Source organism: Lagenorhynchus albirostris, chromosome 3 (assembly GCF_949774975.1).
Source record: "Lagenorhynchus albirostris chromosome 3, mLagAlb1.1, whole genome shotgun sequence".
In the NCBI taxonomy this organism is placed as follows: Eukaryota; Metazoa; Chordata; class Mammalia; order Artiodactyla; family Delphinidae; genus Lagenorhynchus; species Lagenorhynchus albirostris.
In genome coordinates, this window is record NC_083097.1 from 65,790,596 (window position 1) to 65,805,808 (window position 15,213).

Below are 15,213 nucleotides of genomic sequence, written 5' to 3' on the forward strand. Positions count from 1 at the left end.
GTAAGATAGTACAGCTCTAGCCTTCTATAATTAAGCATGCCTCTCATCCCCCAGAAGATAGAGAAGTTAGTTTTGTTTTGTGAAGAGTTCTGACAGAATGAGTTTTGATTTTCATATTCATTCGTTAATTGAGAAAAATATGATGCTTTATTTAGGAGAACATAATAGTTTTAAATTGAGAAAGCAAATTAAAATGATTTAAAAATTTGGCTTTTATTAAAACTTATTAGTTATCAATGAAATGTCAATTAATAATTTACCTTTGCATTGTCACAACATAGTATTTATATTGGTCATAAAAATTTGAGGCAATTTTATACTCTTAGCTTTTTTAGGGTCACCTAGTAAGAGATTCATGCTATGTGATTAAAGAATAATTCTCTCTAGTTTTTCATCTTTGAAATTTGTGCTTTGTTCCTCATTTTGACTTTTTATAATGTTTTTTCTTTGCATATTTGTAATTTTTAGGGTATTCCTTTAGTTTTGTTAGCATCTATAGCTTAAGTATCTCTTAATGAAGTGTACATGGGCAAAGGATATTCCAGTGTTAGAAAAAATATAGTTTTTTGCTTTGAACTAAATAGTATGTGGCATATCGTAGTCTGGTAAGTTTGAGGTCAATCTGGGCAAGATTCTAGAGTGAATTACTGGAAGAATAGTTTTCGAATTAATAGGAAAATAACTTGTAATCAGTAGAAATGAGAGTGGGATCACTAAGAAAAATGTCTGTCTTAATTTATTTTCCCTCCCCTCCCCTCCCCTCCCCTCCCCTCCCCTCCCCCCCCTCCCCTCCCCTCCCCTCCCCTCCCCTCCCCCCTCCCCTCCCCCCTCCCCTCCCCTCCCCCCTCCCCTCCCCTCCCCCTCCCCTCCCCCCTCCCCTCCCCTCCCCCTCCCCTCCCCCCTCCCCTCCCCCCTCCCCTCCCCCTCCCCTCCCCTCCCCCCTCCCCTCCCCTCCCCTCCCCCCTCCCCTCCCCTCCCCCCTCCCCTCCCCTCCCCCCTCCCCCTCCCTCCCCTCCCCCTCCCCTCCCCCCTCCCCTCCCCTCCCCCCTCCCCTCCCCCCTCCCCTCCCCCCCTCCCCTCCCCTCCCCCTCCCCTCCCCTCCCCCCTCCCCTCCCCTCCCCTCCCCTCCCCCCTCCCCTCCCCTCCCCTCCCCTCCCCCCTCCCCTCCCCTCCCCCTCCCCTCCCCTCCCCCCTCCCCTCCCCCCTCCCCCCTCCCCTCCCCCCTCCCCCCTCCCCTCCCCCCTCCCCCTCCCCTCCCCCCTCCCCCCTCCCCTCCCCCCTCCCCCTCCCCTCCCCTCCCCCCTCCCCCTCCCCTCCCCCCTCCCCCCTCCCCTCCCCTCCCCTCCCCCCTCCCCCCTCCCCTCCCCTCCCCTCCCCTCCCTCCCCCCCTCCCCTCCCCTCCCCTCCCCTCCCCTCCCCTTCTTTTCTTTTCTTTTCTTTTCTGTACGAGGGCCTCTCACTGTTGTGGCCTCTCCCGTTGCGGAGCACAGGCTCTGGACGCACAGGCTCAGCAGCCATGGCTTACGGGCCCAGCCGCTCCGTGGCATGTGGGATCTTCCCGCACCAGGGCACGAACCCATGTCCCCTGCATGGGCAGGCGGACTCTCAACCACTGCGCCACCAGGGAAGCCCCTTCTTTTCTTTTTTTTAATAGCACTCCTAGACTTGCAAAGTAGGTTTTACGAAGGACCATCTTGATATCCTTGTGACTTAAATGGAGGTGTCAGCAGTACACCCGCCTAGTAGTAGTGATTGATGTCTAAGAGAGGCTTGTTTCTAATGGCAAGCCACAGAAGTTTATGCTTGAGCTTGTTCTGCTCAACATTTTACATAAATGATTTTAATACTCAGAAGCAAGGTTTATTAAACTTTTAAATGGCAGGGTCAGCAAGAGATTAGAAATGTGCTGGATCACAGTAACAGAATCACTATTCAGTGTAACCTTGACAAGCCAAGTGTATAATATTTGAAATTGCACACCTGCAAAGAATGAACAAAACAAAAATTGAACCTTGTACACATATTCGGTCAAATGATTTATGACAAAAGTAACAGCATTGCAGTAGGAAAGGGTAGTCTTTAATAAATAATACTTGGTCAATTTGATATCCATGTGGAAAAAATATATTTTGACCCCTCCTAACAATTGATGTACAAAAATCAATTCCAGATGGATTGTAGATCTAAGTGTGAGAGGTACAATTATAAAGCTCTTAGATAAACATAGGAGAACATCTTGGTGACCAAAGAGTTCTTAAGTAGTACAGAAAAAGTATAACTATAACATACAGATTTTGATAAATTTTAACTTCATGAAAATTAAGAACTTCTTTTCATCCAAAGTTACCATTATGAGAGTGAAAAGATAACTTACAGAATGGTAGAACTGTACATATATCTGTAAAAGGATTCATAATCCAAAAAGTAAAGAACAAAACAAAAGAAAATAATATATCAGTAAGAACATCAATAAGAAAAATACAACTGAATAAAAACATTAGCAAGATTTAACAGATACTCCACAAAACAGGATGTTCAAATGCACAATCAAGATATGAAAAGGACTCAGCATCATTAATTATCAGGGAAATGTGAATAAACCATTGTGTAATACTACATACCCACCAAAATGGCTAAAATTAAAAAGATGAGAGTCCGCCTGCCCATGCAGGGGACACGGGTTCGTGTCCCGGTCCAGGAAGATCCCACATGCTGTGGAGCGACTGGGCCCGTGAGCCATGGCCGCTGAGCCTGTGCGTCCGGAGCCTGTGCTCTGCAACGGGAGAGGCCACAACAGTGAGAGGCCCGTGTACCGCAAAAAAAAAAAAAAAAAAAAAAAAAAAAAGATGAGAAATGTTTGTAAGGATATGGAGTGATCAGAACTGACATACCAAGTGTTTAAATTGGTACAAACCTTTTAGAAAGTTTTTGGTTGTGTACTATTAAAACTGAACATATGCATATCCTCTGGTCCAGAAATTTCACTCATGGTTATATACTCATAGATATATGCCCAACAGAAAAGCCTGGATATTGCTAGCATATTTATGGAAGCACTATTTATGCTAGTCAAAACCTGGAAAGTACTCAAATGCCTGTCGAATGGATAAATAAATTGTACTATACCCACATAATGGAATATTATACAACTATGAGCATGATCTACAATTCTAAGAAGCATTTCTGAAACATAATGTTCCATAAAAGAAGCCAGACACAAAATAAAATGTGCTGTATGATTATATCTACATGAAAGTACAAAGATACTCAAAATTCTAATCTGTTAGGAAAGTGGTTATTTGGGGACACAGTGACTGGAAAAGGGGTGTTGTGAGAATGAGTTCTGGGGTGGTAATGTTCTGATTCCTGATCTAGGTACTGCTTACATGGATTTGCTCAATTATAAAACTTCCAAGTTAGGTTTTAGATATCTGTACTTTTGCCTGGGTATAATACTTCAATATAAAGTTTTAAAAATGCAAAAAGTTTATTAGCCTCAGGCTGTAATAGCTTGATATAATCCATCTCCATTACAGGGTACTTCTATCTCAGTGGACAGAGTGAGTCCTGGGAGCCCCTTTCTTAGAGAAGATGTGATAGATATGGCCAACTCTTGGGTTCTGAGATTTTCTTTTCCAAATCTTTATGCTACTCTCCTTTTTCATTTACACAGTCTTTCTCCAGACAGAGACTAAGAACTTGATCCAATTTATCCTCACTAATTATAATCAGATTCCAGTCCTGCGATTATTCCCAGATCACTCACACAAGTTCTTTTGACTATTTGTCGTAGAGAAAGAGGTTTTGGGGAAAATGTGATCTTCATATTGTTGGAGATGGTAATTTTTATTCAGCTACACAACTTGGGCAAATCATTTATGAGCCTCTGCTTTTATCTGTAAAAATTGTGAATCAGTATTGAACAGAACTGTGATTTACTGAGTTTGATGGTTGGCTATTATATAGCTTTTTGTTTTACTTGTTTCCTTGGTGCTTTGTATAGCTGAGAGACCAGTACAGAAAGCATCATTATTTGATAGTCACAGTTTCTTGCAAAAATATTTTTTTTCTTTTATAACAGGTGATCAGAAATGGAGAGAAAAGTAAACAGAATCTATCTTGCTTCTGAACCTGATATAATTAATTTTCTACAAGTTGCTTGGGAAAAAACACTAGGATCTGGTTTTGTTATTACACTTACTGATGGTCAGTCAGCATGGACTGGGACAGGTAATGTTAAAAGCAAATTTTTTAAAGAAAAATTTCAATAATGTGCTATTCTTCAGTCCTCAGTGATACTTCAAATTAAAGTGTTTCTTTAATAGATATTGGTTAAAATGAACATGATTGCTTTTACTTGTTATTGCTGTCTGATTTACACACAGATTTGTAATATTAATATTATTTTCTGTAAGTAATATTAATAGAAGGATAGAGAAATAACCATTTGAGTCTTAGTTCTTGGAGTTGGTCAGAGTTTTTAAAATGATCTCTTTATACAAAACATAAATAGTACTTTTTATATGTATCTTTTCTTAGGACCCCAGGGAAATATTGGGAGGCACAGGAAGGTGGATTGGCTGGGCCAAGGCTTGGGAGAGTGAGGTGGTGGTGGTGTTCTTTTTATTTCATATACTTATATTGTTGAATTATTTTCCAGTGAACATGTACTACATTTGTAACAAAATGAAGCAGAACTAATAGCCTAAAACTTTGTAAACCAAAGTTCAAACCCGTTTATGGGATTTTGGCTGTTATTTTATGAAATAGACTTTTGCTTTTTTTTATCTTTGGTAATAATCTTTTTAAAGAGGTTAATGACCCTGAAATCATTTATGGAACATTGCAGGTGTAAAGTCAAAATATCTAGAACTATGTTTTACTCATATAGCAAAATTTTGTTGATAATATACTTCTAAAGTGTTTTATTGAAAGATTTAAAAAGCTATTTCTACAGTTATGAAATAGTCATTTCTAGAGTTATGTTGTAAATGATGTTTTAGGTAAAATAATTTTGTCATGTTAATTTATGTGCTATTTGTATCTTCTATCAACTTTTGAAATATTCCCCTAAAATTTATTACTGTAATAATTATTATATCACCTTTTAAAATCACAATACATTGTGAAGTTTTGTTTTCTTCTTGAGTGTTACAAATTCTGTTATACAACGTAGTCAAACTGAATTTGTATTTACAGGGTTTTGGTTTTTATTACTCATTTTTTTATGACAGAGAATGAGGAATGGTAATATAAGTATTACTGTAAAATAAAGAAATTTCAAGGATAATGTTTGTAGTACCTGTTATGGTATCTATTTAAGCTGTAAATTTCTATGTAAGAGAATTCAGTGGTTGGTTGGTTATTGCAGTGCAGGACTGGAGGAAAATTTGTCAGGTTAGCTCTATGTATGCTGGTGAAGGTATACCCAAGTGACAATAACTCTGTTTTGGGGTAAATGGTACACAGGGTTGAAGACCATGGCAGTAGTCTAATGCCAGTTTTCAGGGAGAAAAGAGCAATTCCAACAGCACAGCCCAGGAGGCAGGTCCTAGGTGATGTGGTTGGTTGTATGTAAGGAATTTATAACTTAGATATTTCCAATTAACAAATGGTTTATTCTGTATAACAAGAAGTTGTGGTCAGACGAATGACCTTGAGGTATTTTAAGAACCTTAATTATCAAAGAAAAATATTAAATTTTGACGTAGTCAGTAAACCTCATTCACCAGGACAAAGAACAATAATACGTTGTTTGAATTTTTTTTTATATCATTAAGGACTGGGAAAAGAAAAAGAATACCGTGGTTAAATCTTAATTTAACCAGAAATTTAAGTTAACTTTACATTTGTGGAACATTTTGTTTATGTCATACAAAATGTGCTGGCAGTTGTTCTTAATATTGTTAACATGAATATTGTTTCACTAGCCTACATTCATTGAGAGCAAAGTACGCATCTGATTTGCCAACCACTGTTCATAAGTATTTCTATCAGTACATAGGACATACATGCCTTGATGGATATTCTCTGAAAGAAAGAATGAAAGGATGCCTGAAATATATAAAATTGGTTAGGAAAAAGAAGAAAGGAAACTACTCATTTTAGAGTTAGCATATATTTTAATGAAAACTCCAGTTTCATATTTACTTGTTGGCGTTGATCATAAATGCAGTATGTTTTACCATTTGTTTTTCAGCTAATGAAATTTAGTGTGACAAAAATGTGATATCAAACTTCTGTATCCCTTGGTGGATTGTTAATCTTTTGGTTTCCTGTACTGAACAAGCTTTCAAACAGAAAATTTTATAGTGCACTGGATCTGGTCATTTATTTTCAAAGATATTGAAGTTTTAAATCTCACAAATGTTTAATGCCTTTTATTACTCACGTGTGAATTTCAGGGACAAAATACGTAATCAAATAATATAACATTGTTTCCATGTTTAGTTGTCTTATACATAAATATAATTTGGTTTGGCACTTTACAGATAGACAATAAGATAATTAAGAAATTGAAACAATTAAATAATTGAAACATGAAAATGAATTTCCTACCTATACCTCATCCTGTTTTTTGTACAACTTTTTGATTTCTGCAACCTTCAATTTGGATAATTTTTTTTCTCTTTTCATTTGAGTGAAATTAAAAGGATGTGGGGTTCCTTTTAATCTCCCACACACAAAACTCACTGATTTCTTTTCCATTAGCAGTGTTTTATCTAATGAATGTTTTGGGGTCTAATTATCATGTGGTCTATCATCACTTCAACATTATAGAGGATTATATCACAGGGTTAAGTCACAAAGTAGGTTAATGATCGATGACTGTTACTTGACTTTCATAAGAATTGCAGTCAGCGGTAAGAAACTTATATCACCCATCTCTGGGGTAAAGTTCATTGAAGAGTAAATTAAACTTTTTAATGCATTTATTATCAAATAATTATATCCACCTATATTTGTTCTAAACACTGATATGTTTGGTGACCTATATGGAGATTATGTGACAGAGCTCAGTAGAAAAATGATTTTTAAAGAATGAAGTGGAAAAGTGGGTCCGTGATATGATGACTTATTACGTCTGTGTGTCTTCTCAGCTCTGACACAAACTTAGGATATGCAGTCTTTTGGTTCATTATACATAAGGATCCAAAGTAAAGAATTTTCTTTCCTTACTTACATCTTCACCTACCCATAAATGGTGTTAAAGTGATGCTTTCTTGGATTCTACCTGTCTGAGAACAATTCCTTGCTTTTTGGTCATGTTGGCCTGCTCACTTTTTATGCCATATTATGTTGCTCATCTGTATCCTTGCTGAATTTTATTATTTTCATGGCTTTTATCCCTGGTCACTGAAGTTTTTAAAGGAGCATTGACTGCTTACAGCTGTGCTTCCTGCAGCACAAAATTCAAAACCGGTGACCAAATTGTTTTTCTAGGATTGAAGTTCTAAATAGGCAGTCAGAATTTCACATTGACTGTTATAGGAAATGTTCAAGTAAATTTTTCTTCTTAAACTAATACCTTTTTTTTTACAAAACATATTTTTTAAAGGAGAGGCACAAATAGAAATAATTTCCTTTCACATGTTTTTTTCCTCTCAAGAATGAAATATTTTGAAACACTAACCAATGCAGCATTCACAGATGGAGTAACATACTAAGAGGGTATCTGAAAGGTTATCTAAGATGTCAGCACTTGAATCAAGGCTCCATAAGGCTGGCATTTTTGTCTAATGGTTGTATCCCTCGTGCCTAGAATAGTGCCTGGCACATAGTAAATGCGCATTAAGCATTTTTGGACTAAATGAATTGAATCAATAAATTCTATTAAATATTTTCAGACAGGCATCTTTTCATTGTAATGAAATTTAGAATACTTTTTACTAGATGTTTTATCAGTAGACATACTTTATTATTTTTTTAATATATTTATTTTATATTGGAGTATAGTTGATTTACAATGTTGTGTTAGTTTCAGGTGTACTACAAAGGGATTCAGTTATACATATACATATATCCATTCTTTTTCAGATTCTTTTCCCATATAGGTTATTACAGAATATTGAGTTCCCTGTGCCATACAGTAGGGCCTTGTTGGTTAGCTATTTTATATATAGTAGTGTGTATATGTTAATCCCAAACTCCTAATTTATCCCCCCCCCATCCTACCTTTCCCCTTTGGTAACAATAAATTTGTTTTTGAAGTCTGTGAGTCTCTTTCTATTTTGTAAAGAAGTTCGTTTGTATATTTATTTTTTTGCATGTTTTCTTATAAGTTTTTCTATAGTTGCATTAAAGATAGTTTCTACAGATTATTTCCTATTTCTCTGAGAAATAATTTCTCTCTCTAGGTACTTATAACTCTTCAAAATTATCCAAACACAGAATATGAAATTATTCCTCAGATAAGATGCATTTGCCTTCTTACTTTTATGTTTTTTCAGAAGAGCTAATAGGGTATTTGAAAGGTCAATAGATTTGATAGTGGTGATCATCTTAAATATGCATATGCTTCAGAGAGAGAAAAAAATATGTTGAAATATTTTAGAAGCTGTAAAATTACACAAGCATATTTTTATTCTTACCTTTTTTCAAAGGCTGTGTTGAGTCTCATATTTCAATATTAGAATTTATCAAAAACTGATCAGGAAAAATATATGGATGCATTCCTGGACTCTCTTCCTCATTGCCAGTCATGGGGCTTCCAGACCCTTGATAGCACATGGACCAACGTTATGCAAAGCTGTTATATTTTTAGGGATTCTTTAATCAAGATTTTATTGTTTCTATATTATTTCATACCAGTGTGTTTTTTTAATATTATGGAAGTAAATAATTTAGCTAATGTCCCATATCTCTGCTTCACCTCAAACCAGAACAACCAGAGAGATATAAGTATGACCCCAGTTTTACCACTTACCTACTTCATGACCCTAGACCATTACTTGATCTCTCTGAGCCTCACTTTTGTCATTTGTAAAATGAGAATATCTATCTTTCAGTGTTGTAAGGAATAAAATAGATAAATGTAACCTTTAAGTAAAAAAGTATAGAACCGTATGAGTCTTTCATCATTGTGGTATCCTGAGTTGATACAGGAAACCACCCAACCATACGTACATTCCAAATAAATATTAGATTAAATCTTGTAATTTTAAAAGCAAATAAACAGACACATTGCAGCCTTTGAATGTAAGAAAGGGAATCCCCAGGTGCCATGTGTGAAGAGGTATCTGAAAACCGAAGTGGTTAATGGGAACTAAAGAACTATAAGTTCATGGAATATCTGAACTAGATGCACATCTAAGCGACTGTGGTTGTAATACCTGAGTGGAGTGGCCTGTTGAGACTGCAGGCCTCTTAAGGAATTTCTTTATCTCTAAAGATAAAGAAAGTAACCTGGAAGTGATCCTGTTAATAAAATCTTTAAAAAAACAGACAAAAAAATTACTCTGGCTTGGAGTTGTAGAATCAGAGTAGTCACTAAGGGTTATGAGTAAATTAAAAGTCCTAACAGAAATCAGAATCCTGTCTGTGTTTTATAAGTGTGAGGGTGGGGGGTTTAAATTTGAGCTGTCTTAAATTTGCCACAAGTATAAAAACCAAGTGAAGAAATTAACTTTCAAAACTGGTCCAGAACTGGTGAAACCTGTAGGGACTACAAGAAACGCCAACCAGCAACCTTCATTTAAAGCCTTAAATGAAGGGCTTCCCTGGTGGCACAGTGGTTAAGAATCCGCCTGCCAACGCAGGGGACTTGGGTTCGATCCCTGGTGCGGGAAGATCCCACATGCCGCGGAGCAACTAAGCCCATGCGCCACAACTACTGAGCCTGCGCTCTAGAGCTCATGAGCCACAGCTACTGAGCCCACGTGCCACAACTACTGAAGCCTGCACGCCTAGAGCCTGTGCTCCACAACAAGAGAAGCCACTGCAATGAGAAGGCCACACACCACAACGAAGAGTAACCCCCACTCACCACAACCAGAGAACAGCCCGCGTGCAGTGAAGACCCAACGCAGCCAAAAATAAAATAAATAAAATAAATTTATTAAAAAAAATAAATAAGTAAAGTCTTAAATGAAGACTTTCTGCTGTCCAGAGCACTTGATACTCTGGCTAGAGGAGAGTCATGTTCACACCTCACAAAGCAGGAAAGGAAAAAAGGCAGAGCAAGAATGTGTCAGCAGCTAGAAGAAATGGCATTCATACCCTAGGAACCACGCAAAGAGAGTGATCTGAATGAGATCTTGAATATATTTAAATCCTTCAAATATTGAAAAGAAGGGTGTGGCAAGAACAAGATATTATGAAAAAGAAACAGAGGATATCTAAAATTGAACATGTAATCATTGAAGTAAAAATCTCTACGGATGAGTAAAACATCAGCTTTAAACGTACCTAGATGAGAGAATTGGAAGCCAGATATATAATATAACGCAAGCCATAGAGGAGACAATAAATATTAATTCCCTTCCCTTTCCTTCCTCATCGACTCCCTTCATCTACCATTTTTATTGTTGGCACATAATGAGATGAGAAGAATGAACTCCATTTTTACTTTAATTTGACTCTGCCCATGTGAGTGAGAAATAGACTATAGACTATTTAATCTCTTTAATAATTGAGGCAAGGAAGAAAGATGTTTTAAAATATTGAGCTTATTAATCATTATAGGAAATAATTGCTATGACCTAGGAGCAGGTACATAAGACGGTTGTTTCTGTGGTAACTTATAATCCATGTATTTGATCTGAGGACAGAGAAAGAACACAAGGAGTCTAATGCTTTCCAATGAGATTTGAGACTAAATTAATGTCTCAAAAATTGCTAGTTCAGTTAAAAGGTATAATTTGACTTAAAAATGTGTGGTGCAGACATTGATTTTACTTTTTGTTTAAATTTCTGTTACATAAGTAATAAATTAGTAGCAACAGGTAAATATGTTTATTCTTAGGTTTAGAATTTATTTTCAAGTAAATAAGCCTTTTATTACTGTTTCTCATAGTTTGTGAATCAGAGATTTCCCAAGAAGCTGATGACATGGCAATGGAAAAAGAGAAGTATGTTGATGAACTGAGAAAAGCACTGGTGTCAGGAGCAGGACCAACTGACACATACAAGTTTAATTTTTCGAAAGAGTCTTGTCACTTCTCCTTTGAGAAAAACTTGAAAGATGTTTCAGTAAGTAAAACTTTCCATAATGTTATAATTGGTAAAATGTTAGAGAATACTTATTGAGAAATTATTTAAGTAACTAGCATATTATTCCCAGAATAGCTCAGAAACAAAAGTTTAAAAAGTACTTGGTTTCCAAGTTGGAAAAATGCTTCAAAGTTATAGTCATTAAATGCTTTATGTTAATGAATTGTGAAAAAAACTATTGGAAAATATATTTCATTTTTAATGCTTTAAGACTAAGTATTATTGAGATAATTACACGAATGAGCAGTATGAAAAGTGGCGTCAGAAGTTTTAGACCATGAGACAAGGCTTACTGAAATGAGTTTGGGGAAATACTGATTTTTGAGAAAGAAAATAATATATTTTTCTTTGAATATTTCATAATTATAACCTATTTTCTTCTTTATTAGCATGTATTTGCAATTACAAAATTATATAGATAAGTGTAGTAAGACATTTGATTAGAAATTAAGGTATTTTATTTATATTATCAAACTTAGAAGTATTAAAATAGAAAGAAATAACTTTCAACCCAAGCTTTCTTAAATTTAGAGACAGTTATTGAACAGTTTGTGCCGGAACTAAATTGAGTTTAAAAAATTCTTTTAAAAATAATCTTTAATTCAGAATGATTAAAGGGATTTCACCAATTAGAGAAACATTTGAAGCAACAGATGGAATCATTAATTTGAAATATATATTATCCTGTATAGAATAATACAGAGCCTGGCTTCAGTAATTGTTTCTGAAAAATTTAGAATTATTCTGAATTGTTTAGAAGATACATACTTATAGTACTTAGCTGCCAATTTATGTAAGTTTCAATAAGCTGAGGTTCTTAAGATGATAATTTAAATTAGGGTAAGGTTTGAACTGACTACTGAAATTTTGTTATTTATCGCAAAATACTCTTTCCTGTGGCTCAAGTACAATCAAATGATGTTATATACTATGGAACTGCTGACTGTTTCTTCTAATATTTTGAAGCAGATCATTGTCAAATTGGTTATAATACCATTTCCCACTCAACAAGCATATGTATGTAATGACTAACATTATTTCATGCCTCCAGTTTCTGGTTTTCATATGTGTTGTGTTACACTGGTGCATAACAAATTAAGAATGTGAGAGTACTTTTGGGTACCTGAAAGGCTTTTGGTATCTTTGACATGGTGAAAAGGAGGGTTTGGATGGAGTACTTGACATGCTTAGCGATACATCGGATCTTGCTGCCTTTGTGAAGAAAGTCCTCATGACTTCAGTTGTTTACAGTTGGCTTGGCATGTATCAGACTCAAAAACCGTGACAATAATCCTGAAAGATAGCTTGCTTACTACCCTGATATTAATCAACTTTATCAGAGCCAAAGGCTTGAACCACTAGCTTTTCAACAGGTTTTCTCAAAAAAATAGAAACAGATTAAGAGATTCCTAGTAAGGCAGATGAGTGTTGGTTCCCTAACAAATATGCCCTAAAGCACTACAATGCAGTTTAGATTCCTGCCTCACTATTTATTCATTTATTAATTTGCGTATGAGAAAAAGAAAGGCTACTTTCAGAATGGTTTGTTGAGGAGGAGTTCATGACTTGGCTTACTTGAGAGATATTTTTGGATGTTTGAATGAGATAAAACTTTCAGTATGAGGTGCTACAGTCAGCCTTACGGATGCAGATGAAAATCACAAGTTTATTTGGCCAAATTTCCGTGGGAATCTTCTAGTGCTGTAGGATGTGCTTCTGCAAATTGAATTTCAGAGTGACAGTATCTTTTAAAGTCATCTGCTGGCAAAAATATGCAGACAATTGGAAACATGGCAGAATACTTTTTAAGGCTAATTTTGCTTTGGATGACCTAAAACTTTAAAAGGAGTTTGTAATCCATTCCTTGATGACACAGATGTCTGATTGTTGCCAAAAATGACCTCCTACACTTAGAAGAAAAGAATGAACATAGATTCACCTCAAAAGGTTATAGTGAATTCTGTTCTGTTGTTGACATAAGGTTACTCTCCCATGACAAAGAATATTCCATGAGTTCTAAGTACATTAGCTACCAGTTTCATACCTCTTAGAGTCAGGGTTTTTGGGCATTTGTTGTCATCAATTCAAAAAGTTTTATGTGTCTAATTCTGTGTTGAAGATCACTACATAATTTGAACATTTTGAGTATTCAAGTCATATGACTTATTTGAAATTTACATTTCTATCAAATTTTCTCCTTTTTTTCCTATTTTTAAAAAGGAAATAACTACTAATTTTTATATTCAAGAAGACCTGTTTTTTTTTGAAATATTACCTTGTGTTTTAATTGTCCATTTCCAAAGCAATGAAATATTTAATATGTATAATGTGTATGTTGATGTTTATATACATTCTTTTTGAGGGATGGATCCATAATTTTCATGAGATTGCTTTTGAGCTCATAATACTCAAAATTTCATTTTTGCTCTCATTGGCTTTTCCTTACAGATAACATAGACTTCTAATTTTAGCTTAATTCTCATTGGGATAAATGTTGAATGGCCAGTTGGACGCTAACTCTTTTTCTCCGTACAGTACAAACCTCTGGGACCCTTCCTGCTCCATCACCAGGACACTTCAGTTGGCAGTAGATTGTTCTGGATGACAGCATACTCTAGTACAAGCATTTAGAATTCATTATCTCTTCACTATAAGTACTGTTGCCTACTCAAGAGATTATTATGTACTTTGTGTCACTCTTTTCGCTCTGCCTTTTACAGTTCATATGGATTTTGCAGTATATACTTTGTCATGCAAATAATACATCTTAATTAAAAATGTCTTCCTGGGCTTCCCTGGTGGCGCAGTGGTTGAGAGTCCGCCTGCCGATGCAGGGGACACGGGTTCGTGCCCCGGTCCGGGAAGATCCCACATGCCGCGGAGCTGCTGGGCCCGTGAGCCATGGCTACTGAGCCTGCGCGTCCGGAGCCTGTGCTCAGCAACGGGAGAGGCCACAACAGTGAGAGGCCCGCGTACCGCAAAAAAAAAAAAAAAAAAAAAGTCTTCCTCTTCTTCTCTCATAATTTGCCCTGTTCCTTCAGAAAACATTTTCATTCATAAGCCATGTAAAAAAGACCTAATTTTTTTTTATAAGAGTAACCCTGGGGGGAGACAAAATACCTGTATGCAGAAAACTATAAGACACTGATGAAAGAAATTAAAGATGATACCAACAGATGGAGAGATATACCATGTTCTTGGATTGGAAGAATCAATATTGTGAAAATGACTATGCTACCCAAAGCAATCTACGGATTCAATGCAATCCCCATCAAATTACCAATGGCATTTTTTACAGAACTAGAACAAAAAATCTTAAAATTTGTATGGAGACAAAAAAGACCCCGAATAGCCAAACAGTCTTGAGGGAAAAACATGGAGCTGGAGGAATCAGACTCCCTGACTTCAGACTATACTACAAAGCTACAGTAATCAAGACAATATGGTACTGGTACAAAAACAGAAACATAGATCAATGGAACAAGATAGAAAGCCCAGAGATAAATCCACGCACCTATGGTCAACTAATCTATGACAAAGGAGGCAAAGATATACAATGGAGAAAAGACAGTCTCTTCAATAAGTGGTGCTGGGAAAACTGGACAGCTACATGTAAAAGCATGAAATTAGAACACTCCCTAACACCATACACAAAAATAAACTCAAAATGGATTCGAGACCTAAATGTTAAGACCAGACACTATAAAACTCTTAGAGGAAAAGATAGAAAGAACACTCTTTGACATAAATGACAGCAAGATCTTTTTTGACCCACCTCCTAGAGTAATGGAAATAAAAACAAAAATAAACAAATGGGACCTTATGAAACTTAAAAGCTTTTGCACAGCAAAGGAAACCATAAACAAGATGAAAAGGCAACCCTCAGAATGGGAGAAAATATTTGCAAACAAATCAATGGACAAGGGATTAATCTCCAAAATATATAAACAGCTCATGCAGCTCAATATTAAAGAAACAAACAACCCAATCTGAAAATGGGCA

At 36.2% G+C, this 15,213-nt stretch overlaps 1 protein-coding gene across 2 annotated transcripts in view; it reads left to right on the top strand.

The window, feature by feature from the left end:
- XRCC4 (X-ray repair cross complementing 4) overlaps positions 1-15,213 on the top strand; it is a 268,679-nt gene that overhangs the window by 23,682 nt on the left and 229,784 nt on the right. For both annotated transcript variants that reach the window (XM_060146142.1, XM_060146143.1), the window contains exons 2-3: positions 4,082-4,230; positions 11,015-11,190. In XM_060146142.1, the coding sequence (XP_060002125.1) occupies positions 4,092-4,230; positions 11,015-11,190 (315 nt within the window). In that variant the 5' untranslated portion in view covers positions 4,082-4,091. The remainder of the gene's footprint in view (positions 1-4,081; positions 4,231-11,014; positions 11,191-15,213) is intronic.